General features: G+C 43.8%; 1 protein-coding gene across 1 annotated transcript; it reads right to left on the bottom strand.

The window, feature by feature from the left end:
* Positions 1 to 860: 860 nt before the first annotated feature.
* On the bottom strand, positions 861 to 24,141 carry DAPP1 (dual adaptor of phosphotyrosine and 3-phosphoinositides 1). The gene is made up of 9 exons (XM_056855809.1): positions 24,023 to 24,141; positions 15,565 to 15,687; positions 13,731 to 13,864; positions 8,566 to 8,696; positions 7,133 to 7,180; positions 5,811 to 5,873; positions 4,879 to 4,964; positions 3,278 to 3,365; positions 861 to 983 (listed from the first exon to the last, which is right to left on the bottom strand). Exons 1-9 carry the CDS (start codon positions 24,118 to 24,120, stop codon positions 933 to 935), a joined length of 822 nt encoding a protein of 273 aa, XP_056711787.1. The 5' UTR covers positions 24,121 to 24,141; the 3' UTR covers positions 861 to 932.
* Positions 24,142 to 24,310: the final 169 nt, after the last annotated feature.

The following is a 24,310-nucleotide window of genomic DNA, read 5'->3' as shown; positions in this document are numbered from 1 at the left end:
TTTTTAGAACCCCCCCTTTTTAGAACCTTGCCATAGCAGCCCCCTCTGCCCCACCCACCAAAAGTCACAATAATCATGGTTCTTCCAAAGCAGTACCCTGTGAGGTGTGAGGGATGAGCCTGCTGCTGTCTGAAAGAAATATTGGTTCTCCAAAGTGTGCACCAAAGCATTTCTTACTTGTATTCGCAGGGAGAGGGGGAGAAGGAGGCTGAGTTTTGTTCCTTCTTTATCCTGAACACCTACATCATGGTTTCGGAACCAGGTTAACACAACTTTCTTCGTAGTGTACATGCAGCTTGTGCTTGAAAATTTGGAGGAAATTACTGGAAACATGTAGAGTACTCCAGGACAGAGGTTTTCACAGGTCGTTCAATGGCTCATACTATGAAAATATCCCTTTGAGTTAACTGTGCACCCCTGAAGTGCTTTCATTCATTCTGTGCAACTGGAATTATCCACATAGAAAAAGAAGCAATGCATGGCAGCAAAGACTGGAATGCACAATACCTTAATGATGCTGTCCGATGCAGAAAACAGGATATTGACCATCATATCATGAATTGGTAATGCTCAATAGTTTAGATGGCTTTTAAAAAAAAAACAGTTTATACAAATTCGTGGAGGGTAGTTTCATCAGTCGCTATTAGCTGCACTAGATAAACATGGGGCTTTCTACCTTCGGAAGCAGGATTCTTCTGATTAGGGGATGCTGGGGACAGACATCAGGGTTGGCTCGCTCCATCCTGCCATCATTGTGTGAGAGTCCCAGGAGCATCTGGGTGGTCATTTGCCAGAGATGGTGCCGGGCTTGATGGATCTCTGGTCCAACCCAGCATCTCAGTTCTTCTGTCCTTCATAATGGCAGGTGTGATGGAGCATTGGCTTGAACTAGCATGGTGGGCCTCCTGCAGGCAAAGTTGCTATGGTGGTACCTAAGGCCTGAGTGTGCTGTCGCGCTGGCGGGCTTGTTTCCTTACCTGTGACTAAACAAAACAAATTAAAACAGTAAACATTTTTAGGTAACAGAATTTTAAACAGTGCCTAATAATTTTAGTCACTTAATACTTATAAGGAAAGGTGGATGTGTGTAGAGAGAAGGAGTTCTAATCTCCACCCCTGCCCCTGGCTGTCCCTTGTCCCGGCACTGGCTGTGTTTCCCACCTTTGCGGTGGTTTCTTTTCTGCTGCCCCCAGCTATTGCTTCCCCTCTTACTCAATCACTCGCATCTCTGTAGGGTTGCCAGGTCCCTCTTCGCCACCAGTGGGAGGTTTTGGGGCAGAGTCTGAGGAGGGTGGGGCTTGGGGAGGGACTTCAATGCCATAGAGTCCAATTGCCAATGCCGCCATTTTCTCCAGGGAAACTGATCTCTTTTGGCTGAAGATCAGTTGTAATAGCAGGAGACCTCCAGCTGCTACCTGGAGGTTGGCAACCCTACTTTTCAGTCTGTTCATAAAATGCAAACTGCAGGCTTTTGCATACTTAATTTTCCATGGGACAGAGACAAGAGAAGAAATGCTAACTGCAGAGCAGCTGGTTTAAAAAAGCAAGGTCCAGTGGAGGTTGAACAGTAAAGCCCTCTCTCTTTGGCATAGCTCCAAGGCAAACTAAGGCTGCACAAGCCTCTAATTTGCATTTTATGGATTGAACAAGGTGGATGATTTCTGTTTCTTCCGTTTCAGCCTTCACTGGTCCACAAAGCTCAGTATTCTCTCTGTTCTGACTGGTAGCAACATTTCAGGGTCTTAGGAGAGAAAGGATTTTCCCCTCTACTTAAGTGGAGGTGGCAGGGATTGAACCATGATCCTTCTACATGCACAACAGGTGGTCTACCACTGAGTCACAAGCCCTCCCTACTTCCAGCTGCTCACTGCTTGTTTCATGTAAATATAGATGAATTCAAGGGGCCAACAGCAGAGTTGGGAGGGGTCATACAGGCCCTCTAGTCCAACCCCCTGCTCAGTGCAGGATCAGCCTAAAGCAGTGGTCCCCAAACGTTTCGGGCCACTGCCCCATAGGTTCCACAAACTCAACCCCAGCGCCCCCTACCCTATAAAAAGCATTATTCAAAATAGGGGTTTGCATGACTCACTAAAGAAGACAACAATAAAATTTCAAAACAGTAACAATTAATTGCACATCTATTCAAAATCAAATTAAAACTTTTTAGTTGAAATTTATTCAACAAAACTGATGAACTTGATCCAGTAGTACCAGCTCTTCATAGTCTGGAAAAATAATTCTGAGTTTCCACCTAGGGTTGCCAACCTCCAGGTAATAGCTGGAGATCTCCTGCTATTACAACTGATCTCCAGCCGATAAGAGATCAGTTCACCTGGAGAAAATGGCCGCTTTGGCAATTGGACTCTACGGCATTGAAGTCCCTCCCCTCCCCAAACCCTGCCCTCCTCAGGCTCCGCCCCAAAAACCTCCCACCAGTGGCGAAGAGGGACCTGAAACCCTATTTCCACCAAATTTGCCAGCATGGTGCCATAGCTTGATCTATTGTAAATTAATGAACACAGTTGAAGGGGCCCACCTCTAGCACCCCCCTGCTGCCCCTTGCCTCTTTGTACCCCCCTTGGTGATCCCACCGCCCCCCAGGGGGTGGTACTGCCCACTTTGGGAACCACTGGCCTAAAGCATCCCTGACATATGTTCATTCAACAGCTGATTGAAGACTGCCAGTGAGGGTAGGGTTGCCAAGTCCCTCTTCGCCACTGGCAGGAGGTTTTTGGGGTGGAGCCCGAGGAGGGTGGGGTTTGGGGAGGGGAGGGACTTTAATGCCATAGAGTCCAATTGCCAAAGCGGCCATTTTCTCCAGGTGAACTATCTCTATTGGCTGGAGATCAGTTGTAATAGCAGGAGATCACCAGCTAGTACCTGGAGGTTGGCAACCCTAGGTGAGGGGGAGCTCACCACTTCCTCAGGCAGCTGAATCCAATGCTGAACAACTCTTACTGTAAAACAAAATTCCCTAATATTCATCTGGTACCTTTCTGCCTGTAATTTAAACCCATAATTGATGAAGCGCAAGGAGCTGCGATTGGAAAAAGAAATTGTGGATGCTCTGATTAATACACAGAACCCTCATCTGGCTTTTTAAATGCCAGTATATATGTGCAAATATGGTCATTTTTCTCTTTTCAATATTAGTGAGGCCAAAATGGAAATTTAGCCTGATCCGTTGTCAGCAGGAAATGCTGTCTGTCATCATTCACACACCAACTGAAGAGTTAAGTAATGCCAGCTGAATCTTGTGACACAGCCATTTCCTTACCAGTTTCCACTGCAATATCTTAATCCACTCATCTGCTTCTACTCCTGTCTTTGCATAGAGATAATACGTCCTCAGTGGGAATACCAAACTGTTTAAAAATAATAATAAAGACATATCATAAACAACCAATAGCCGCATTTAGTTATTTAGTAATTTTGTAGGCCGATGCTCCATAGTCCTGCTGCAGGGGGCTTACAAATTAAAACCAAGACCATAAAATAATTACAACACCATAAATTACTAATATTAAAAGAAACAAGCCAATAAAAACAAGCCGTTGACATAAAACCAGCATAAAACGACCATCGAATGCCCTAAAAAAATCAATAAAACAGACCTCAGACCAGAAGCAGACCATAAATAGATAAAAATATATTTTTAAAACCCTTTGTTAGAAGATTGGGTCAAATTAAATGTTTCAACCTGGCACCTGACAGTATGGTAGGTGTCAGGTGAGCCACAAGAGGGAGGGCATGCCAAAACGTGAGGTGCCACCATTGAAAAAACCCTGCCTATAGTTGCCATCTACCTTATCTGTGCAGGTGAGGGCCCAGAAAGCAAGACTTCGGAGACTGATCTTAACCTGTTAAGCTGGACAATACAGGAGGAGCCAGTCCTTCAGGTACCCGAGCACCAAGCCCTTTATGTGCCTTAAAAGCAATAAGGAGCACTTCCAATTGGGCCTGGAAACAGATGGGCAGCCCTTGTATCCCATTTTTCAAATGAAACTGAAGCTAAAGACAGAGAAAGAATTGCTTAAACTTCTCCAGCAAGGAAGAAGCCTTAGTCACAATGGTGTACATGGCCCAACTAGAGGAAAGGAAGTGAGAGCAGTAGACAAACTGGAGGAAACAATCAAGCTAAACAGAATTAAAAAGGAGTTGATATTTTCTGGGCCAACTCAACTGAAGTTATGACTAAAGCCTCATCTGCTTTTCAGAATGAGGTGGGTATATGATGATTAGTAGGGCTGACAACCTCCAGGTACTGGCTGGAGATCTCCTGCTATTACAACTGATCTCCAGCCGATAGAGATCTGTTCACCTGGAGAAAATGGCCGCTTTGGCAATTGGACTCTATGGCATTGAAGTCCCTCCCTTCCCCAAACCCCGCCCTTCTCAGGCTCCACCCCAAAAACCCTCCCGCCAGGGGCAAAGAGGGACCTGGCAACCCTACACTGCAGATTATAGGAAAGCAGGACATTCCACAAGGTGTTTAATGACCTCTGTTAATAAACTGTTTTTATGCATAAGAATTAGGGTTGCCAGGTCCCCCCTGGCCGCCAGTGGGGGAAGGGGGCGTAGGGTTGCCAGATCCAGGCTGGAAAACTCCTGGAGATTTGGGGGTGGAGCATGGGGAGGACAAGGACCTCAGTGGGGTACAATACCATAGAGCCCGCCCTCCAAATTATCCATTTTCTTCAGGGAAACTGATCTCTGTAGTCTGGAGATGAGCTGTAATTCCAGGGGATCCCCAGGTCCCACCAGGAGGCTGGCATCCCTAATGAGAATTCATGAGCTTTCTGAGGATGATCATAAAGACAGACAGACACACAGAGAGAAAAAACCCTCCAAAGTTTCATTTGTTAGGCCACAACTTACCAAAAACAATTGACTTTATCCTGTGAATAGTCAAACTGCACTGCTGTACATTCTGTTAAGTCTAGTGCTCTGATTGGCTCTGTGGACTTGAAAATAAGTTTGTTTTTGAAATAATCATTCTTTTTCTTTGAAACTATCAGAACGTCGTATTCCCAAAATAAAAACACCAAGATGTAACTTGATTGCCCCATTTTATAAAAAATTCCAATTTTCTATGTTCGATACTTTGATTCTCATCTTTTTGTCTTTCCGGTAGATATATGCTTCCTCCTTCCAGAAATGTTAACTATGTTTTTAAAATTCCACCTCCATCCCATCCCAGTAAATCTGAATTTGTGCAATTGAAAATCACTTTCTGGGTGAATCCCACTGGAAGTATATAGCTTGTCAACATTGAATGGATATGTCAACATTGTCACCAAATGTGGTTTCCCCTGAACTCAGATGTAGGGAAGCACATTCTGCTAGCTAATTAACAAGCCACTCTTGTGCCACCCCCATATACCCACTCCCCATGTCAACTGACATGCAGTGGATAGAAATCCCTGCACTTCCCTGATTATATGTGAACCACATGGTAGATGGATGCTAGGAACATTCTGGAAGTATCAAAGGAAAGGGGTTTAACTGGGTTGCCAAAAGGCCTGTAGAAAAATGTGCTATCTCTTTAATAGGGCCTTAATGTGGAAAAATGGAAAGCTGACACTTTTCATGGCATAGAGGTAAAAAAAAATTACCTGGTAAATAATATCCTATTAAGCAAGGGACAGGACATTTTTCTCCAGGCCTGTTGGCAACCCTAGGTTAAAATGCTAAACCACAGAATTGCCATCCTTTCGTGATTGGACCTTGAAGTTCCTTAACACCCAGCTTTACCTGCAACACAAGATTATTATTCTGAACATACTTCCAAGTGCAATATTCTTACTCACCGTCTGGTCTTTATAATATTTCAACTCATTCCTGTGCAGTGTAAACCACCTAGTTTTCCAATTCTGAAAGAATAAAACCCAAAAAGAAAGTAAAGATGAAAACTCTGGATTTTTTATTTTTATAAAATGTAAAGGGCAACACAATAGTTGGGAAAAAAAATAGTTGGAAGCTTTAAAAAAGCAGAAAAGCCAAAAACAAAGTCCTACTGATACCCAAAGACCACAACGTGGCTTGAATTTAATCCTAAATTTAAATGTGACAGTCATCAGTCTTTAGGAGAAAAACATATCAATCAAACGTACATATCTCACACCTTTTAATAACCAGTTGCAAAGTGAGTGGCCAGTCAGTTGAAAGACATATTGCATTGTTTCATATTTAAACAACAGGAAGTTAGTTCATGCTGGGTTTCCCAGGTTCTAGTCCAACACTTTAACCACTACACCATGCTGGCTCTCATATATAACATTGGCAGAGAGCAAATACCCCCCAGAAAAATTATGCACGCATTACAGAGCACCATTGGTAATACTGGTGAGAAAGCAGTCATGGATGGAACTGCAGTTGCTTTCTGTAGTTCTCCCCCCTCCCTTAGCATCCCATGCATAGAAGAACCAAAGTAAGAACATAAGAAAGGCCATGCTGGATCAGACCAAGGTCCATCAAGTCCAGCAGTCTGTTGACACAGTGGCCAACCAGGTGCCTCCAGGAAGCCCACAAACCAGACGACTGCAGCAGCACCATCCTGCCTGTGTTCCATGGCACCTAATATAATAGGCACGTTCCTCTGATACTGTAGAGAATAGGTATGCATCATGACTGGTATCCATTTTGACTAGTAGCCATGGATAGCCCCGTCCTCCATGAACATGTCCACTCCCCTCTTAAAGCCTTCCAAGTTGGCAGCCATCACCACATCCCGGGGCAGGGAGTTCCACAATTTAACTACGTGGTGTGAAGAAATTATTCATTTTATCTGTAGCGCAGTGGTTAGAGTGTTGGACTTGAATTTGGGGGATTCAAGGCTTAAGTCCCCACTCAGCCATGAATCTTCCTGAGTGTCTGTGACTGGACGACTCTACTGTCAGACTACTCCACCTCACTGAGTTACTGTGGGGACAACATGGAGGAGAAGGAAACCACGTATGCTGCCCTGTGCTCCTCAGAGGAAAGACAGAATCATAACAAACCAGAACTTGATCTTTCAGAACCTCCTTTCCCAATTCCGTGTATATTTCCCATCTTGTTGCCTCTGGCTATGCATGTGCCCTGACAATTTTGCTTTGTAGTCTGGGCAGAAGACACCTGTGGTGTCTCTTACCTTAACTATTCTGCCTTGTTTGGTCAGATAGCCTTCTTTTGTACCGAGCTGCAATGAAAGAGACAAAGGTTGGCAGGAGATGGGGGTGGCGGCAGAGGACAAGGGCAAGTAAATCAATAACAAGTCATTACAAAGCCGCATTACTGACATAAAACAAAGTGCAGCGATCACTTTCCACCTCAATGTTGCTCACCTTATCTTTATAACTGTTATTGTATCTCTGTCAAGAGCATCAGCTCTTTGCCTACACAGGAGGTAAACATGTAAAGTCATCCCATTAACTTTACCTCGTTTAGGGGCTCTTGGTTACCCTATGAGGTTGCTTCAGAGCTTCCCAAGAATATAAGAAGTACATTTTAATTAATTCCCCCACGGCAGTGAAACAAGGGTTTTTCAAGCGGTAAAGTGTAGACGACTGGGGAAGGCAATGGCAAACCACCCCGTAAAACATAGTCTGCATGGTAAACGTAGGGATGTGACATCACCCCATAAGTCAGTAATGACCTGGTGTTGCACAGGGGACTACCTTTACCTTTTTAAGTTGGTCCTAGATGGCAAACAAGCCTTTTTGGCCAACAGATTCCGTATCTTAAGGCCATACTAGATGCGGCGGCATCCCTGGGCTGGACTCAAGGATGCCACCCCCATTTCAAATTGCTGTGAGGTGGGACAAGGTGTACCTGTTTCACACACACACACCACTCTCCCCCATGCTTTTTCAATTGCCAAAAGAGCCACTGGCCATTACTAACACAGGGGAAGGACAAAGGGGCTATTTTAAAGTCCCAATCACAAACAAGGGCAGTGCTTGCTCTACACAGAATATGAACCTAGCCAAGCTTTGAAAGACTATACTTAGTACACACATAGAATCTGTGAGTGTACAGAGCATTTCATGTACATTTCCTGAACAATGCTAACAAGAACACTAGAAGGTAGGAAAGTGTTACTGTCCTAGGGTTGCCAGGACCCTCTTTGCCACTGGCGGGTGGTTTTTGGGGCAGATCCTGAGGAGGGTGGGATTTGGGGAGGGGAGGGACTTCAATACCATGGAGTCCAATTGCCAAAGTGGCCATTTTCTCCAGAGGAACTGATTTCTATTGGCTGGAGATCAGTTGTAATAGCAGAAGATCTCCAGCTAGTACCTGGAGGTTGGCAACCCTATATTGTCCCATTATTGTAGGTGGGTTGCCAACTGAGGCTGATATCCAGCCCCTGACCTATGGGTTTTAGTACCTTGAACCTCCCCAGGAATGCCTTTGAGGGGTTGAGGGTCAAAGGAGGCTGCTGGGAGTAGGGTGGTGGTGGGAAAAGATCCACTTCCACCAGTAGAATGATTGTGTGGTACATCTCATTTCCCATAGTAAGTTATAAATAGCTGTTACTGGTCCATCTGGTGTTCCATCCAGTCCAACAACAGAATAGTAACTCACCGATGGCGCATTGGGGACAAGATCAATTTCTGTTTTTCCTGTCTGCATTGCTGTGTGAACCCGCACAGATTCATAAATAGAAGGTTCTTCCACTTTCTTAGGATACGGATGTTTCAGTACAATCAGAGTACCTAATAAAAAGAAACAGAGATCCTAACTTTCACATTTTTATCCCCAGCTCAGATTTCTCCCAGACCCTTTAAAGATATGGTGGGACTATTGACTAAACTGAGGCTATCGTACTTTGGTCACATTATGAGAAGAGAAGACTCACTGGAAAAGACAATGATGAAAGGGAAAGTTGAAGGCAGCAGGGAAAAAGGAAGATGCAACATGAGATAGATTGACTCTATAAAGGAAGCCACGGCCCTCAGCAAGACTGAGCAAGGGTGTTAAAGATAGGAAATTTTGGAGAACATACGGTCGCCATGAGTCGGAAGTGACTTGATGGCACTTAACACATATTCTCAGATTCCATACTACTTAGCATGGGGTAGGCAGAGGCAAAATACTACATCAGGGGTCCCCAACCTTTTCCAGCCTGTGGACACCTTTGAATTCCGACAAAGTGTGGTGGGCACAGACACAAAATGGCTGACCCAAAATGGCTGCCACAGGTAAGACGCCAGCCACAAAATGGCTGCCAAAGCTTCCCTTCAGTCATACCATGAAGATCCTTGTGTTGTGGTGGCAGCTGCTGCCAAAGCAACATTTTTAAAAGTCTGACCAGCCAATGGCCAATAGCCCCATCAGGCCCCGCCCACTTTCTAAAAACACTTGGCAGGCATCAGGGAAGGTGTTGTTGGGTGCTGTGGTGTAAAGAGAAACTTCATTTCATGAAAAATAAATGGGTTTGATCCAACCAGCCTTTTTGCTCAATTTCTCCCAGTTCCTCTCCTTATTACAGCCTCTATCTCACACGCTTTTTGCTCATGATCCCCAACATAGTATTTTTGGTGGTCAAAAAAGTCACCCCTTCCATTTTTCAACAGTGGAAAAGCTGGTTGGGTCCAATACATTATGTCTTAAACATAATGCCAAATTTTGCATTGAATATAACCTCAGTGCTGGCCTATTGCAGGCCATAGTAAAGAGTTTATAGGGCTCATAAGAACCCTTGAGGTCCCCAAGACGGGCTGAGGAGGGCACCTTACTAAAATTATCATCTATGTGTCAGATTCAAACAGGAAGGGTGTACAGTGAGACTTTCTGAGCAGTGGCTGCTTGGTTATGACCTCCCTCCTGGGGACATCTGCAAGAGAACATTGAAGCTTGCTTGCTTTCTTCTAAAAGAAAAATGTTCACTGACCAAATGGAGAGGGATTGTTTTAGTAAAAAAAATAGTCTGACATTGGCATATACTTCTTTAGACAGACAGATAGGGAGGGATCTGCTTCAGCATGGTGAGCCAACATGGTGTAGTGGTTAAAAGCGGTGGTTTGGAGCGGTAGACTCTAATCTGGTGAACTGGGTTGGTTTCCCCACTCCTCCACATGAAGCCAGCTGGGGTGACCTTGGGCTAGTCACAGCCCTGTTAGAGCTCTCTAAGCCCCACCTACCTCACAGGGTGTCTGTTGTGGGGAGGGGAATGGAAGATGATTGGAAGCCAGTTTGATTCTTCCTTAAGTGATAAAGTCTGCATATAAAAACCAACTCCTCCCCCTCTTCCTCTTCTTCTTCACCAATATCTTCACTTATGTCCTCATTGCATCAGCAAAATTGTAGCTATTATAATTATCATAAAACAAAGATTCTGACAAGAAGCTGTTGCGTTACCAGCTTTACTTTCCACAAGTTAATAAACTGTTTTGGGGATTTTAATGGAAGGATCTTGGGCTTTCATTCAATAGACCAGTTTGTATCCCTCAGGCTTTGCACCGTTCTGGCCCCTTGTGTATGAAATCAGCAACTATCTCTGCCAACTCTCTCTTCCTGTGCATTGCTTCACATAGGAAACAGCATGGGAGGACATACGTTCATCGGCATTGTGAGGTTTCACACCTATTTTGCAGCCCCCTGCGCTGTCCATTTTAGGCACATGAAAGGAGTTTCACGGAGCAGGCAGAATCTGATTAGGGAGTTGGTAAGCCACTGAGCGAGTCTATCATTCAACACAGGAGATCCTGTTCACTGATATCATATAGCACCAGGTCTTTAACTGTTAATGGCAGTAACAGATGGTGGGGGATAAGGGCAGGAACCCACAATAGCATGCAAGGTTTCTCAAAATATTAAAACGTCACTAATATTAAACTTTATGTAAACTGTGCAAACTAGCTCCTTAGGATGAATTCTATGAATAACATCTTGTATGCATTTCTCAGTGAAACGAATGGGTATTCAGCAAGGCCATATACTTTCCATGGAGCCTGAGCAGCAGTTCCTGCGGATTATGCAAATAGCCGAAATTGTTCGGCATTTTGGAATGGATCCAGCAGAGCATTTCCACAGATTGCATGATTTCTGTCCATGGAGCATGGCGTTCTTGCCTCCCTGTTCTTCTGTAACCCGAAATGCACCCTCTCCTAGCGCTGTTCCGAGCGCAACATTTCAGGTGGCATTTTGGGCTGCCATGGGAGGAAGGAGGTGAGAAAATCACACTCCGCAGATAGAAACCCTTCCATCTGTGGACACCATTGCATTGGATCCAAGCCTATGTTTGTTGGCATGATTTTATTTTTTTAAAGGAATCAATGTTGGGAAACCTTGAGAGGGAATTGGTAGAACTTGCAGCACATAATTGTTCCTCCTCTTCAGTGAAGAGAGATCAAAACTAATATAGTTTAACTACAGAAAAACTGGTTCTCGCAAATCACATCCTGATTGCTCAGGGCCTTGTTGAATATGGAGATGTAGAAACAGGGACAGGATTGAATAGCACTGCTTGGGTGGAGTTGCGGCATGTTAAGGTACTCCATTGATTTGTATGCCCCATCCAGTCCCTCACCAGGCAAGAGAGCACTCAAATGGTTCCTGTCTGAGGTCCCCCACAATTAGGGTTGCCAAGCTCCAGGTACTAGCTGGAGATCTCCTGCTATTACAACTGATCTCCAGCAGACAAAGATCAGTTCACTTGGAGAAAGTGGCCGCTTTGGCCGTTGGACTCTATGGCATTGAAGTCCCTCCCCTCCCCAAATCCCACCCTCCTCAGGCTTCACCCCAAAAACCTCCCACCAGTAGCGAAGAGGGACCTGGCAACCCTACCCGCAATGCCAGAGCCATTACTAGAAAACAGGACAGGGGGCTAAAGCAGCTTGCGATCAAACAGTGTGGATATATAGGGATCTGGTTGCCCTCTTATCCAGTGCCATGGAGGCAGAAGTATCAAAGTATGAATCTAAGTATGAATCAGGAGCTTTTGACTGTCTGTCCCCTCTCAGATGAGCAGGTATTTGAGCACTCATAAACATCAGAGCCATCTGGCTTATTTGTTGTGTAATTGGTTGATAATTGGATCCTTTCTTCTTCCTTTCCTGACCTGTCCTAGGCAGTAGCTGTCCATCAAAAAGATGTGGGGCACCTCTTGTGTTAAATAACAAACCTATTTAAGTACCGTTTAACAACGGAGCTCGGGTTTCAGTGCGGTAAGTCAATTGGGGCCACATCATTGCTGGTTTGACATTCATGTCAGGAAATAGATATGACACCTCAAAGAGATTAAAGCATTTCTGACCTGGACACCAGTAAGATTTTTTTAAAAAAAATCAGAATCCTTGCTCTCAGCCTTTAAAAATCAGAGATGATATATTCAAAAACTTAAATTAAAGAAGGAACCATTAATCCTTTCTCCCAAAAGGTCATATGGAATAATCAATGAACTCTAAATTTTCAGACACCAAGGGTACCAGAGCATGGAGGGTACCTTAACATAAGGAACAATCATAAGCAGATCTACTCAGAAGTAAATCCCATTTTATTCAAAGGAAAGTATTCATACAGTTGCAGCCACAGTACCTGCACAGAGCTAGCAGAGAAGTTTTCTTAGTTTGTCAATGTTTATTAAAGAAGCCAGAGTTCTCAACAAGTGAGGTGAGACACACTGTTTTCAAAGGGTCTTTTCCTCATCCTCCATTCCTTGTCCTCCATGAAGAACTTATATGGGAAGTCCATGTTTGAATCTTCTGATACATTCTTTTTAAAGAAATGCTTTAAATGCCTGCAGCCATTATATTTTGAGGCATAAGGCATGCCACTGATTTCGATCTTTAAAAGCCCTAAACCGCTTGGAACTCAGGTTCTTGAAAATCTGCTTTCTTCCATATGAAAATTCTTGAAAGCTGACTTCTGCAACAGAGGCCTGTCTCTAGATGACTCCATCTTCAGAAATTAGGTGGGTGGCAGAGACAGCTCTTACAGTGATGGCTCTCCACTTGTGGACCACCTTTTCCAGATGAAACTGAGATGGTACTTATATTGCTGTCATTTCAATGGCAGATTAAGGCCTGTTTATTCCCCAAGAGTTTCAATGGCTGATTATGATCTCTTCTACTTTATTTGGATGTATTTGATTTTTACGGGATTTTATGCTTGCTTTCAATTGTCACATAACTGCTGTTAATGTTGACTTTTTTGTACGTTCTTCGACCTTTATCAGTTTAATTGTTTTTACTCAAATTTATGAACATCTTTGTTTTATTGGTGTACTGTTTTGAGGAAGTGGAAAAGCAGCCAATATATTTCCTAGGTAAATAAATTTTACATTTTCCTGATACTATTTCACCATTTCCCCAATAAAAATCAAACACACACACCCAGGTTGCTTTTTCAGTTATTCAGTGTGACTCAAACTATTTATTTACTTTTCCAATGATAAAAAAAGGAAGTGGTCCCTTTTGATTGCCAAAGGTCTGTGCTGGGGATCATGGACAGAGATATATAGGACAGGGGCTGTAATAAGGAGGGGCACTGGGCGAGACTGAATTAAAAAGCTAGCTGGATCCACCCCTAAGAGTTGAGCAGACTTATTACTAAATTAAGAACTGCTCTTTTATTAAATGTATTGGTAGAAGGAAATACTTTTTGAAGCTCACACACTTGATCCATTTAAAAAAATCAAATTAATGATACTATGTAGCCCATGACATCTTTTTCTCTCACCCTCTTATTCATAACCTGAATATGCAAGAAGATAATCTGGTGCAAGTATTAAAACAAATGTCACTTACCTGTCTCACTGCCAATTAAGGGTTGATTGGCAAAATGGTTAATCAAGTCTTTCAAGCTTGAAAATTCATTAAAACCAAATTTGAATGACGATCCGTTGTACTCCACGTGAAAATGTTTGACAGAATCTTTTGCTCTGGGACAAAAATAAAGAAAGTACTGAAATATAAAATAATAGATGTGTTTCATCTCAGTTAGCATGGCAAATGATTCTGTGACAACTCACTAATTCCCTGGTCTTAAAAACTGTACCCAGGTGAACTGACTACCTTTTCATTATGAGTAGCTTGCTCCTATTCTGTCTGTACATCTTTTACTTCATCCTATACAAACAAAAGGCTGCCATTCACATCTATGGAGAAAGATTGTACCTCAGGGATAGCAGGAAAGTTGGGGGTAAAGCCTGCCCCCATCCTGACATTGGGTGTTCTGGTCTGAACTGGGTGGGATCTTCTGGGATGGAGGCCATGTAACTCTTTACCATCTATTTCCCTGCATCATATGAGACCCCTCTCTGTCACCCCCACCCAACCCTTCACAGCAGTTTGTTAATCATCAAGAGACTTCACTACCAACAAGCACACTTTCACCTTCTGTTGTTTCGTACACAGAGGAACAGCTGAATGGATAGCTTTGTTCGGCTCTGTGGGCCAAATCAGAAATATATCATGGGCCAGAGGGGTGCTGTTGATTTGCATATTTTTGCCAGAAATAACTCAGCAAATTTACATAACCTTCTGAATGTCATAACTGATACTAAATAATAAGATCCTGTTCAACTTAAGTGATACCGAGGAACAGGTTTTTTTAAAAATAGTACAGTTCAGCCGAAATGAAACTTCTAAGTGGTTCTATGCTCCACTGCTTTAATATAAGCATGCGCCTAACTTTGCCAAGCATTGAAATCAATGGAACTTAGAAGTACTTAGCTTTGGCCATATCATATGATTGTAATTTGTGGGGGTATCCACATATAAGATATATCATCTTAGATATTCTTATTAGCATGTTAAGTATCGACTGACAAAGATGGTGTTTAGTTTGTATATTTAGATTATAGTAGGGTTTGCCATGATGCAAGTTAGCCCAATCTCATCTTTGACTACAATCTTCTTCAAAATATCATGCCAAGCCAGGTTTGTAAAACACTGGAGCAAAGCAGCAGATATGGGTGCTCAAAAAAATCTGCTCCAATTTATTTAAAAGTCAAACCAGAGCAAAACCTCACTTGTTTATACTGATAACCAGGATAGCAAATGAGAGGCTAAATGGCTATTTCTCCCCACATTTTGGTATATTGTATGGACATTCTAATCCCTGTTTATGAATTCGAATACCAGGCTGTTTCAGGCAATTAACACAAAATAGAATTCTGCAATCCTGAGAACACGACACCAAGAATATCCTAACATAAAAACAACAAAGAAGTTTGTGGCATCTATTAATTGCAACATAATCTTTCGAGGACTAGAGCATACTTCCTCTGATCAAAAGGAGGAGGAGGAGGAGGAGGAGCTGGTTTTTATATGCTGATTTTCTCTACCTTTTAATGAGAATCAAACCAGCTTACAATCTCCTTCCTCTCCCCACAACAGACACCTGGTGAGATAGGTGAGACTGAGAGAGCTTGAAGAAAACTGACTAGCCCAAGGTCACCCAGCAGGCTTCATGCGCAGGAACGGGGAATCAAACCCGGTTCTCCAGATTAGAGTTCACTGCTCTTAACCACTATACCACACTGGCTTTCTTACGCCTCTGTCTTCAAGATGCCACAAGTCTGTTTGCTGCCTTGACTTAACACAGCTGACCCCTGGATTCTGCCTCAACACACTTTACCTTACTGAAAGAGAAAACAAATGGGCCTTGCCATGGCTCTTCCGTAAGAGGTAACTCCCATCGCTGCCATTGGAAAGAAGAAGAGCCTCCGCTGCGTGCCGAGTAAGATTGTCATGATACCACCTAACAAAATAGTAAAGTTCAAGATCTGTTAAGTGCCATATTGGCCATAGTAAACTATAGCGCAAAAATAATTCTTCACTTATGGAAAATCCATAGATGTAGAATAAGTCAATCTACAAATCAAATCAAACCTTTATTGGCATAGATCTTTTAAATACTGCATTCAATGATTAAAATACAATCTTTGAACAATAAGATATCAATAAACTAGTTAAAACCTCAAAGTCTTAAAGTGCTATATAAAAGGTAAAGGTCTCCTGTGCAAGCACTGGGTCATTCCTGAGCCGTGGGGTGACGTCACATCCCGAAGTTTCCTAGGCAGACTATGTTTACGGGGTGGTTTGCCATTGCCTTCCCCAGTCATCTTCCCTTTACCCCAGCAAGCTGGGTACTCATTTTACCGACCTCAGAAGGATAGACGGCTGAGTCAACCTTGAGCCAGCCACCTGAAAAAAGTGCTACATATTCAATGATTAAAATACAACTTTTGAACGATAAGATATCAATAAACTAGTTAAAACCTCGAAGTCTTAAAGTGCTAAATAATCAGTTTGATAGAGTTTAACTCTGTGGAGGAGCTTGGCGCAGTGCTCCTAGGGAGGTTTCCAAGAATCTTGCTACCATCAATATTGTGTGCGCATTACTGTCTCTTAATAGGTAGCACGCTAGACCCACATCTGTTTGGGCTGGACTATCCTTAAGTAATGGTAACAGGAATTTTTCCTGCTGGAGCGCATATAGATCGCAGTGTAGTAAAACTTGGGCTACCAATTCAGGTTGCCTTTTTGTAAGTCAATCAACAATAAAGAACACGAATAGTACATTTCTTTAGTACAATGAGGTCTGTCTCATCCATGGCTCTGAGTATTTTGCAATTCCACGGAAACGACTTGATGGCACTTTGCACACACACACAGTTTCATCAGAATGTACCCTTTTTCTGAAATGTGAGTTACTTGGTGCAGAAGCAGACATTTTGCAGAGCCCAGGGTACCATCACAGAGCCCTAAATAGAAGATATATGTGGAACCTAATGCTGTTAATATGGATAATAGGGTTGCCAACCACCAGGTACTAGATGGAGATCTCCTGCTATTACAACTGATCTCCAGCTGATAAAGATCAGTTCACCTAGAGAAAATGGCCGCTTTGGCAATTGGACTCTATTGCATTGAATTCCCTCCCCTCCCCAAACCCCACCCTTCTTAAGCTCCACTCCAAAAACTTCCCACCAGTTGCAAAGAGGGACCTGGCAACCCTAATAATAGTAAGAGTAGGAACTGCTCCAAGAATCATCTACATAGCACACAGGAGAAGATCAGTGTTGTCCTTTGAAACACCTGTTGTTAGGGTTGCCAACCTCCAGGTACTAGCTGGAGATCTCCTGCTATTACAACTGATCTCCAGCTGATAGAGATCAGTTCACCTGGAGAAAACAGGCGCTATGGCAATTGGACTCTATGGCAGTGAAGCCCCTCCCCAAACCCCACCCTCCTCAGGCTCTGCCCCAAAAACCTCCAGCTGGTGGCAAAGAGGGACCTGGCAACCCTACCTGTTGTTCCAAATGAGCTGGTTAAGTAAGTGCCAAAATGAAAGGCCAAAGCAGCAATAACCTGATACCATGGTGACCAGCAATAAGGAAAATGCAGTAGGTCAAAAGATAAGGAATGAAAAAATATGCTGAACATCCATAACAATTGGATGAATGGGTACTCAAGCCTATGTATGCTTAAGAAGTAACCCTACTGTATTCAAGGGAACTTATTTCCAAGTAAACGTGCATAGGATCGCCTATTTTTTCCCTGTTTGGTTTATTCATTTGAATACATCCAACTGATTCAGAGATGGGTGCAAATGGCAAGCGATCCAGGCAACAAATATCAACAGCTTTCTCTGAAACGATGTATGTACATATTAAACAAACATGTTATCCAAAATAAAATGCAACATCCTAAAAGGAAACAGGGCCAGACCTGACCAGTTCTCCCAGGCCCCATTCCAAGGGCCAGCCAGTACAAATCAGCCATGAAATGTGTTCAACAACATAGTTTTTAATTACACACAGCCTGACAGAGACCAGCTAAGATCACTGCCAATCACAGCCCAATTAAAGGGGAAGTCTTCTCTCTCTCTCTCTCTCTCTCTCTCTCTCTCTCTCTCTCTCTCTCTCTCTCTCTCTCTCTCTCTCTCTCAAAAGGCTGCATATCAGTTCCTAACACATGTTGATAAGGACAGCACAATAAAGATTTATGCAGTCACAAGTTTCTAAGAAAAGAACACGCAGAACCATACAAAATGCTTTAGGAAGCCGTTCCTCTGGGCAGGAGCAGAATCATTATAAGCCACTATTTGAAGTTTTCAGACAGTAAATTGTCATCGGTTGGCAGAAAGGACAATATGAGAGAAGCAATTCCTTCTGGTAATTCAGTCTGAAGTCGGGTTGCCAGCTCCAGGCTGGAAAATTCCTAGAGATTTGGGGGTAGAGCCTGGGAAGAGAGGGGAGGGACCTCAGTGAGGTATAACACCACACAGTCTACCCTCCTAAGCCATTTTCTCCAGAGGAAGTGATCCCTGTAGTATGGAGATCAGTTGCAATACCAGAGGATCTGCAGGCTTCACTTGGAGGGTGACAACCCTTACAGTTTAGGCATGGTTAGAGATAGGGAGACAGTGGAAATCTTTCAGCACAGGGATGACAAGATCCCTGTTCCATCCCTCCGACAGTAACTTGGCTGCAGCACTATGGACCAGTTGAAGTTTCTGGACTTTCTTCAAAAGCAATGCCAGAGTGCCATACAGTTATCGAACCAAGATCACTGTGGCCCAAGGCATGGTTTCCAAGGAACAGCCATAGCTGGGATATCAGGGGTGCAGCAGATAAAAGGCTAAAGTGCGGGCCAAGATTCAAAGAGAGACTTTGCACAAATAGCCAAGGAGGAGAAGAAGCATTGTTTACAGCATATGGCTAACATCTGGGGTTACCAACCACCAGGTACAAGCTGAAGATCTCCTGCTATTACAACTGATCTCCAGCCGATAGAGATCAGTTCCCCTGGAGAAAATGGCCACTTTGGCAATTGGACTCTATGGCACTGAAGTCCCTCCCCTCCCCAAACCCCGCCCTCCTCAGGCTCCGCCCCAAAAACCTCCCACCGGTTACGAAGAGGGACCTGGCTTACCTACTAACATCCATCTGTCAGAACAGGTGCTTCAGGACAAAAACACCAGTCAGGGGTGCAAGGGCTATATGCCCCACCTCAACAGCTGCTAGCAGAGTCTACCAAACCGGGGGCACAGGGTAAGTGCACCCAGTGTAGAAAGGGATACTATAGCAGAACATCACCTTGATACCTTGCCAGTGTAACCCCACGTGCAAATGGGGGAAACAAGGAGTACAGTCAGCCACATTTCTGAGTGACTATCAGCCACCCTGGCCATTGTTACTGCTGGTCAAACAGTGATGACCCCTTTTTCCTTCCAGCATCAGAGCCCCCTGGAGCATTATAAACCACTATTTGAAGTTTTCAGACAGTAAATTGTCATCGGTTGGCAGAAAAAACAATATGAGAGAAGCAATTCCTTCTGGTAATTCAGTCTGAAGTCGGGTTGCCAGCTCCAGGCTGGAAAATTCCTACAAAGAGCGGTCCAATGCAAATCTCTTGAAGGGATGGGTAAGTATTGGCTCAAGTATTGGCTTACTATAATCATGGCATCTCCCTTTCTCCAGGTTCACAATCTCCCTGTTCACTACAGGTGTGTCATGACCGTTTCTATATTTCAGTCTTCAGGGAAATCTGAGAACACCATCTCAAGAACTTTGTTAAAAGTTAAAAGTTCCACAAAATAGAAGGTCATAGGTATGGAAGAGGGAGGATAGCCCAGATCTTGTTCAGTATGAGCACTCCGTCATCAGAATAACACCGTAAGAAAGCCTTAATGATGCCTTGCTCGTGTAGCAGTTTTTGGTGAGGTAAAATCTACAATTATGAGGGCCTTTTCTAAAGTGGCACCACAACTTTGAACTCCAGTCCCCAGGGAATTCTACCAAGCAGTTTCTCTGTATGGCTAGTTGGAATTTTTTTTTTTTGCTCAAGTTTTTAAGTTCTCTGTATTGACACATTGTGTGTGGTGTCTTTGTTCGGTTGCTTTATCTTCTTTTTAACGCTGCTGATTTAGGTTTGGGCTCTTTTAGCTGTCTTGAATGTTGTTTTGCATGTCTTTTTGCTTATTTCAGTTGGATAACTAGTTTGAAACATATTTTATCATGGAAGAGTCGAAACATTTTATAAATAATAACATGAATGTTGTGGTGGGAAAGGTATCACCTGAGTTTTCCATTATGAGCGCAGTGGTGCTCCAAAATCTTGGCCTGTGGTCAATGACCTTTCTGCCACGTTACTTTCCATCTAGTTGGGGGGAAGGCAAATTAAGCCCTCCTTAATGCCATTTTGTCATTGTTGGAGGAATTTGCTATTTCGCAGCAACTTCTTACAGCCAATAAAAAGTTGAGGTTTCGAAGACGATTTGAAAGATTTCCTCTGTACTATTTTCAGTCTGACGGTCAAATACGTATTTCAGATGGAAAATTAAGACCAAAAGCAGTTGTGTGAATCAATTTGGAGTCACGCTGTTTTGTAATTGGAGGGTTCTTACAGCTTCGCAAGAAAGTCGTTGAGTCAAAGATGATGATGTCATTGAGGTTTCTAATATGTTTCTTAAAGTTTCCTCATTTCCTACGCTAGCCCACTGTCCATAGAAGCTGTTGTTTTAAAACATAAGTTAGTCACCGCGGTTTATTGTCTATGGGGATATACTAGCACTTTTTTAAAAAAGTTTAAAGTTTCACAAAATATTGGCTAGTCAGGGTGACACTGGAGAGCACCAACGCCAGACGTGGTTTCCATTTCTCCAAGGAGGGTCTAAATTAAACTTTCATTTGAGAGACAAGGTTGAAAGTCAGAACCACCTCACCATGTTTTCTGGCAGACCAAGACAATATGTATGACTGGAATATTTACACAACCAAACATCAGTGCTGTACAATTACATCACTGTTATTTGGTTGCGTACATGAACTACCTTTTTTTTTTAATGAAAGCGTCCCTGCATTTACCTCCTCAGTTTTCCACACAGAATCACGCCCAGTTGTTTCAGCAAATACTTTCTCAGCTCCTATCCAGATCTTCCTCACACATACTCACATCATATGCGAACTCTTTATTTACTCTTAATACATGCCTATTAACAAAGTGCAGCCTCTGTCTTTGTCTCTCTCTCTCTCCCCCCCCCACCTTCTTTCATAACAGCACTTTCATAATATCTCTGTGCTAGTTTTTCTTCTCAGGAAATTGAACAAGGTCTACATATGGGGGGTAGAGACCGCTCGATGTATAATCAAGTCAGCTTGTCGCTAGATGGTCACGCTGAGAGTCAAGATCGTTCGACATTTTCAAATGCTGCACCCTTCAGTTTACACAACTGAAAACAAAGTGGAAGACCACGAAGTAGATTTCTATGCGGAAAGTCCCTACAAAAGTCAAACGCAGAAATAATTTTGCTTTGAATAGTTTTCTGGCCAACCAAAACCAAGAGTGTGATTTAAAAACAGAACTGCTGAATGGTAGGCACAGACTTTGGCATGAAGGCATTTTCACTCGAAGACACATGATTGATTGAATGATTTATCGGTTCCTTGATTGATTTGATTTGATTCAATTTATACCCTGTCCTCCCCCAGCTATGCCGGGCTCAGGGTGGCTTCCGACAACATACATTACAATATAAAATATATAATATATAAATTAAAACCACAAATCCAAATTTCACTCCAGCGGATGGCATTCAACTTTCTTACCTACTATATAATAATAATCTCAGTGGTGAGTTGGTTCGCAGGGATGGTAAATGTTGGCCAACCACCACTCAGGCAACAAAAACCTCCAAAGAGTGGAGACAGGGAGGGAAGAAAAATAGGGGGAAGGCAGGAGAAAAGGGATGGGAAGGGAAAGAAGGGAGGCCAGCTGATCTATTTAACCGCTGCTGCCTCAACAATATGATTGATTTAATAGCCCTCTTCCCCCCCCCCTCAGTGAGAACCCAAAGTGGCTTACAACATAGTTCTCCCCTACTCTGTTTTATTGTCACAACTTCATCAAGTAGGTTAGGCTGAAAGTGTGTGACGGGCCCAAGGTCACCCAGCAATCTTCCGTGTCAGAGTGGGGGTTCGAACCTGGATGTCGAAGATCTTAGTCTGACACTCTAACCATTATACCATGCTGTTTCATGCTAGTTTTTGATGTGTAGAGAACACTTTTTTGAATGGAGGCACATTAAAACATCTGAACTCCTACTTGACATCTGAAGTCCAGGCCAGGTTTGCCACTTTTTAATGTAGGCCTTAAGGCACCATTCCATAGCCTATGGGGCACCTATCCATACAGATTTTCCACCTGGCCATACAGAAGACCTGGGTTATCCCAGGTTCTGGACATGTGGTAGAATTCACATAAAAGAAATAATGCTGATGATGACCAACTCCTTTCCGCCTAGGGTTTCCCCACTGATGGCAAGGGATCTCTTGTCCCCAGCAGGCCCTTCCCACCATGGCTCACCTGGGCATTGGGGGGTGGGAAATGGTGTTGTAATGGTGGAGGGGTCATTGCCAGTGACCCAGTGCACAGACCTTCCTGGGCAACTGGAAGTGATGTCAGCATTCTGCTGGTGATGCTCTAGCAATGAATTGCTACAGCATCACCAGTGGCACATTGATGTCATTCTCAGTTGCACAGGATGTGACGTCAGCACAATGACAGCAACACCACTACATCGCCAGTGAGGTCCCTCGTTCCTGCAGATTGCCAGGCTTGTGCTGGCAACCCTACTTCCTCCAACTGCATCTTTGGGAGTACTGGTGCCTACAATTGCAACTTAGTGCTAAGGATCTTTGGACACAATAGAAGCCAGGCAAGTCTAAAGAGCCACAGGAAATCACAGAAAGGGCTACAGAGAAGGACTCTGGAGAATCAATACAGAATTACAAGAAAATGGCTTGATTCAAATGTCACTTCACAGATCTCCAAACCATGGCCTGTGGATGAGGAATGTGTTCTAGGCTGCCTTGAATATTCCATCCCTTCCTCTCCTCATCTCCTCTTGTGCTCAAATCCTCCCTTCCTTTCTGTAGTTTTCTGTAAGCACACTTTAGCATTAAAGAGGATGGTCAAGGGGGAAGTGGAGGGTGAGAGCCCATGACGGCACATGCTTAATTACCAGGCCTTGGTTTAGTGATAGGGAACATGCCATGGTTAGGAGACTGGGAAATGCGATGCCTTAAATACAGCCAGTGACAAGATGACACTAAGTCTTTAATAACAATCAGTACTGCAGGGGATCAAATGATCTTGTTCACTATCTAAAGCACCTACTGTAGGCGACTGGCATTCTTCCAGCAATATATTGCCATTTTTTGTCACTGGCGGGAAAAGTGATCGGTGGTGCCAGGAGTTTTGTGGCTGCATAAGTAATATCACCAAATTACTGGTGCCAAGATACTCTCCCCCTTCTCCCAAGTCCATTCTGTTTTGTAAACTTTTAAAAATTATTCTTGGGCCAGGGAGGGAGGTGTTAAAATGTATTTTCTTTACAAACTGAGCACTGTCCACTGTATCTCCAGCACAGGAGAATTCATGATGGCTTTTTATGAAGGGGGTTTACCAAGGGTTTACGCCTCCTGGCTGGGAAATTCCTGGTTGTTTGAGGATGGAGTCTGGGGAGGGTGGGTTTGGGGAGGGACCTTAGTGGGGTATAGTGCCATAGTATCCACCCTCCAAAGCAGGGAACCAGGCGAACTGATCTGTGTCGTTTGGAGATCAGTTGTAATTCCAGGAGATCTCCAGGCCCAATCTGGAGGTTGGCAACCCTCAATTGCACCCTCCTCAGCAAACATCAGAAAGTCTAGCCTCTCCCCTGCAACAACCTCTCAACACGCTAAATTTGACCCTCTTTCTATTGCGGGCTTTGGGAGTCCTCATTTCCAGCACCGTCATACACAGTCCTATAGGTTAAAAGCAGATGGAGCAGAAAACAGGTTTCATCCAAATGTTGCAGACATCTACCTCCCCCCTCCGCTTATCCCACAATATTATCTAGTGCTGGGTCTGAACTAGCCCCAAGAAAATAAAATCTTGGGACTGGAAAAAAGTTCATAATCAGGGTTGCCCCTGCTGTTGCTGTCCGCAGCTCGATCACATAAGCGACGTTTCGAGCCTCCCAGAACTCTGGGGGGGACAGGAGAGGAACCCCTCCGTCTACGTGCAGTTGCAGCTACTTCTCTTACCCGAGGCTCTGGAGCTCCTCTTCTACATCACCGTGCCCCAAGTGGTGGTCCTCCCGGTAGCTCATCCTCCCTTTTCCTTCCAGCTCGGCTATGCCCATCCGCAACACCTGCTGCTCCTTTTCAGGGTACCACTAGCTCCAGGAAGAAAGAGCTGGGAGACAGACTAACAATCCTTTGCTTTGGCTTCTTCTGTTCACAGCAGGGGGGGGGGGAGACTCCACCACACCAGCAAGCTGCCAGTTGCTGCCGTTCAAAGTGAAGGAGGAAGTGAAAGTGAGTCCCTCCCTG

Source organism: Euleptes europaea, chromosome 9, assembly GCF_029931775.1.
Source record: "Euleptes europaea isolate rEulEur1 chromosome 9, rEulEur1.hap1, whole genome shotgun sequence".
Taxonomy (NCBI): Eukaryota; Metazoa; Chordata; class Lepidosauria; order Squamata; family Sphaerodactylidae; genus Euleptes; species Euleptes europaea.
This window is presented reverse-complemented; position numbering and strand designations above follow the sequence as displayed.

Bases quoted from the DNA above. Each gene is read 5' to 3' on its own strand.
- DAPP1 (XM_056855809.1), bottom strand. From the start codon at position 24,120: ATGGGCATAGCCGAGCTGGAAGGAAAAGGGAGGATGAGCTACCGGGAG. The intron at 8,697-13,730 runs GTAAGTGACATT...TCTTTTTATTAG, and splicing joins CTTAATTGGCAGTGAGACAG to GTACTCTGATTGTACTGAAA. The intron at 4,965-5,810 runs GTGAGTAAGAAT...CTTATTTTCAAG, and splicing joins AATATTATAAAGACCAGACG to TCCACAGAGCCAATCAGAGC.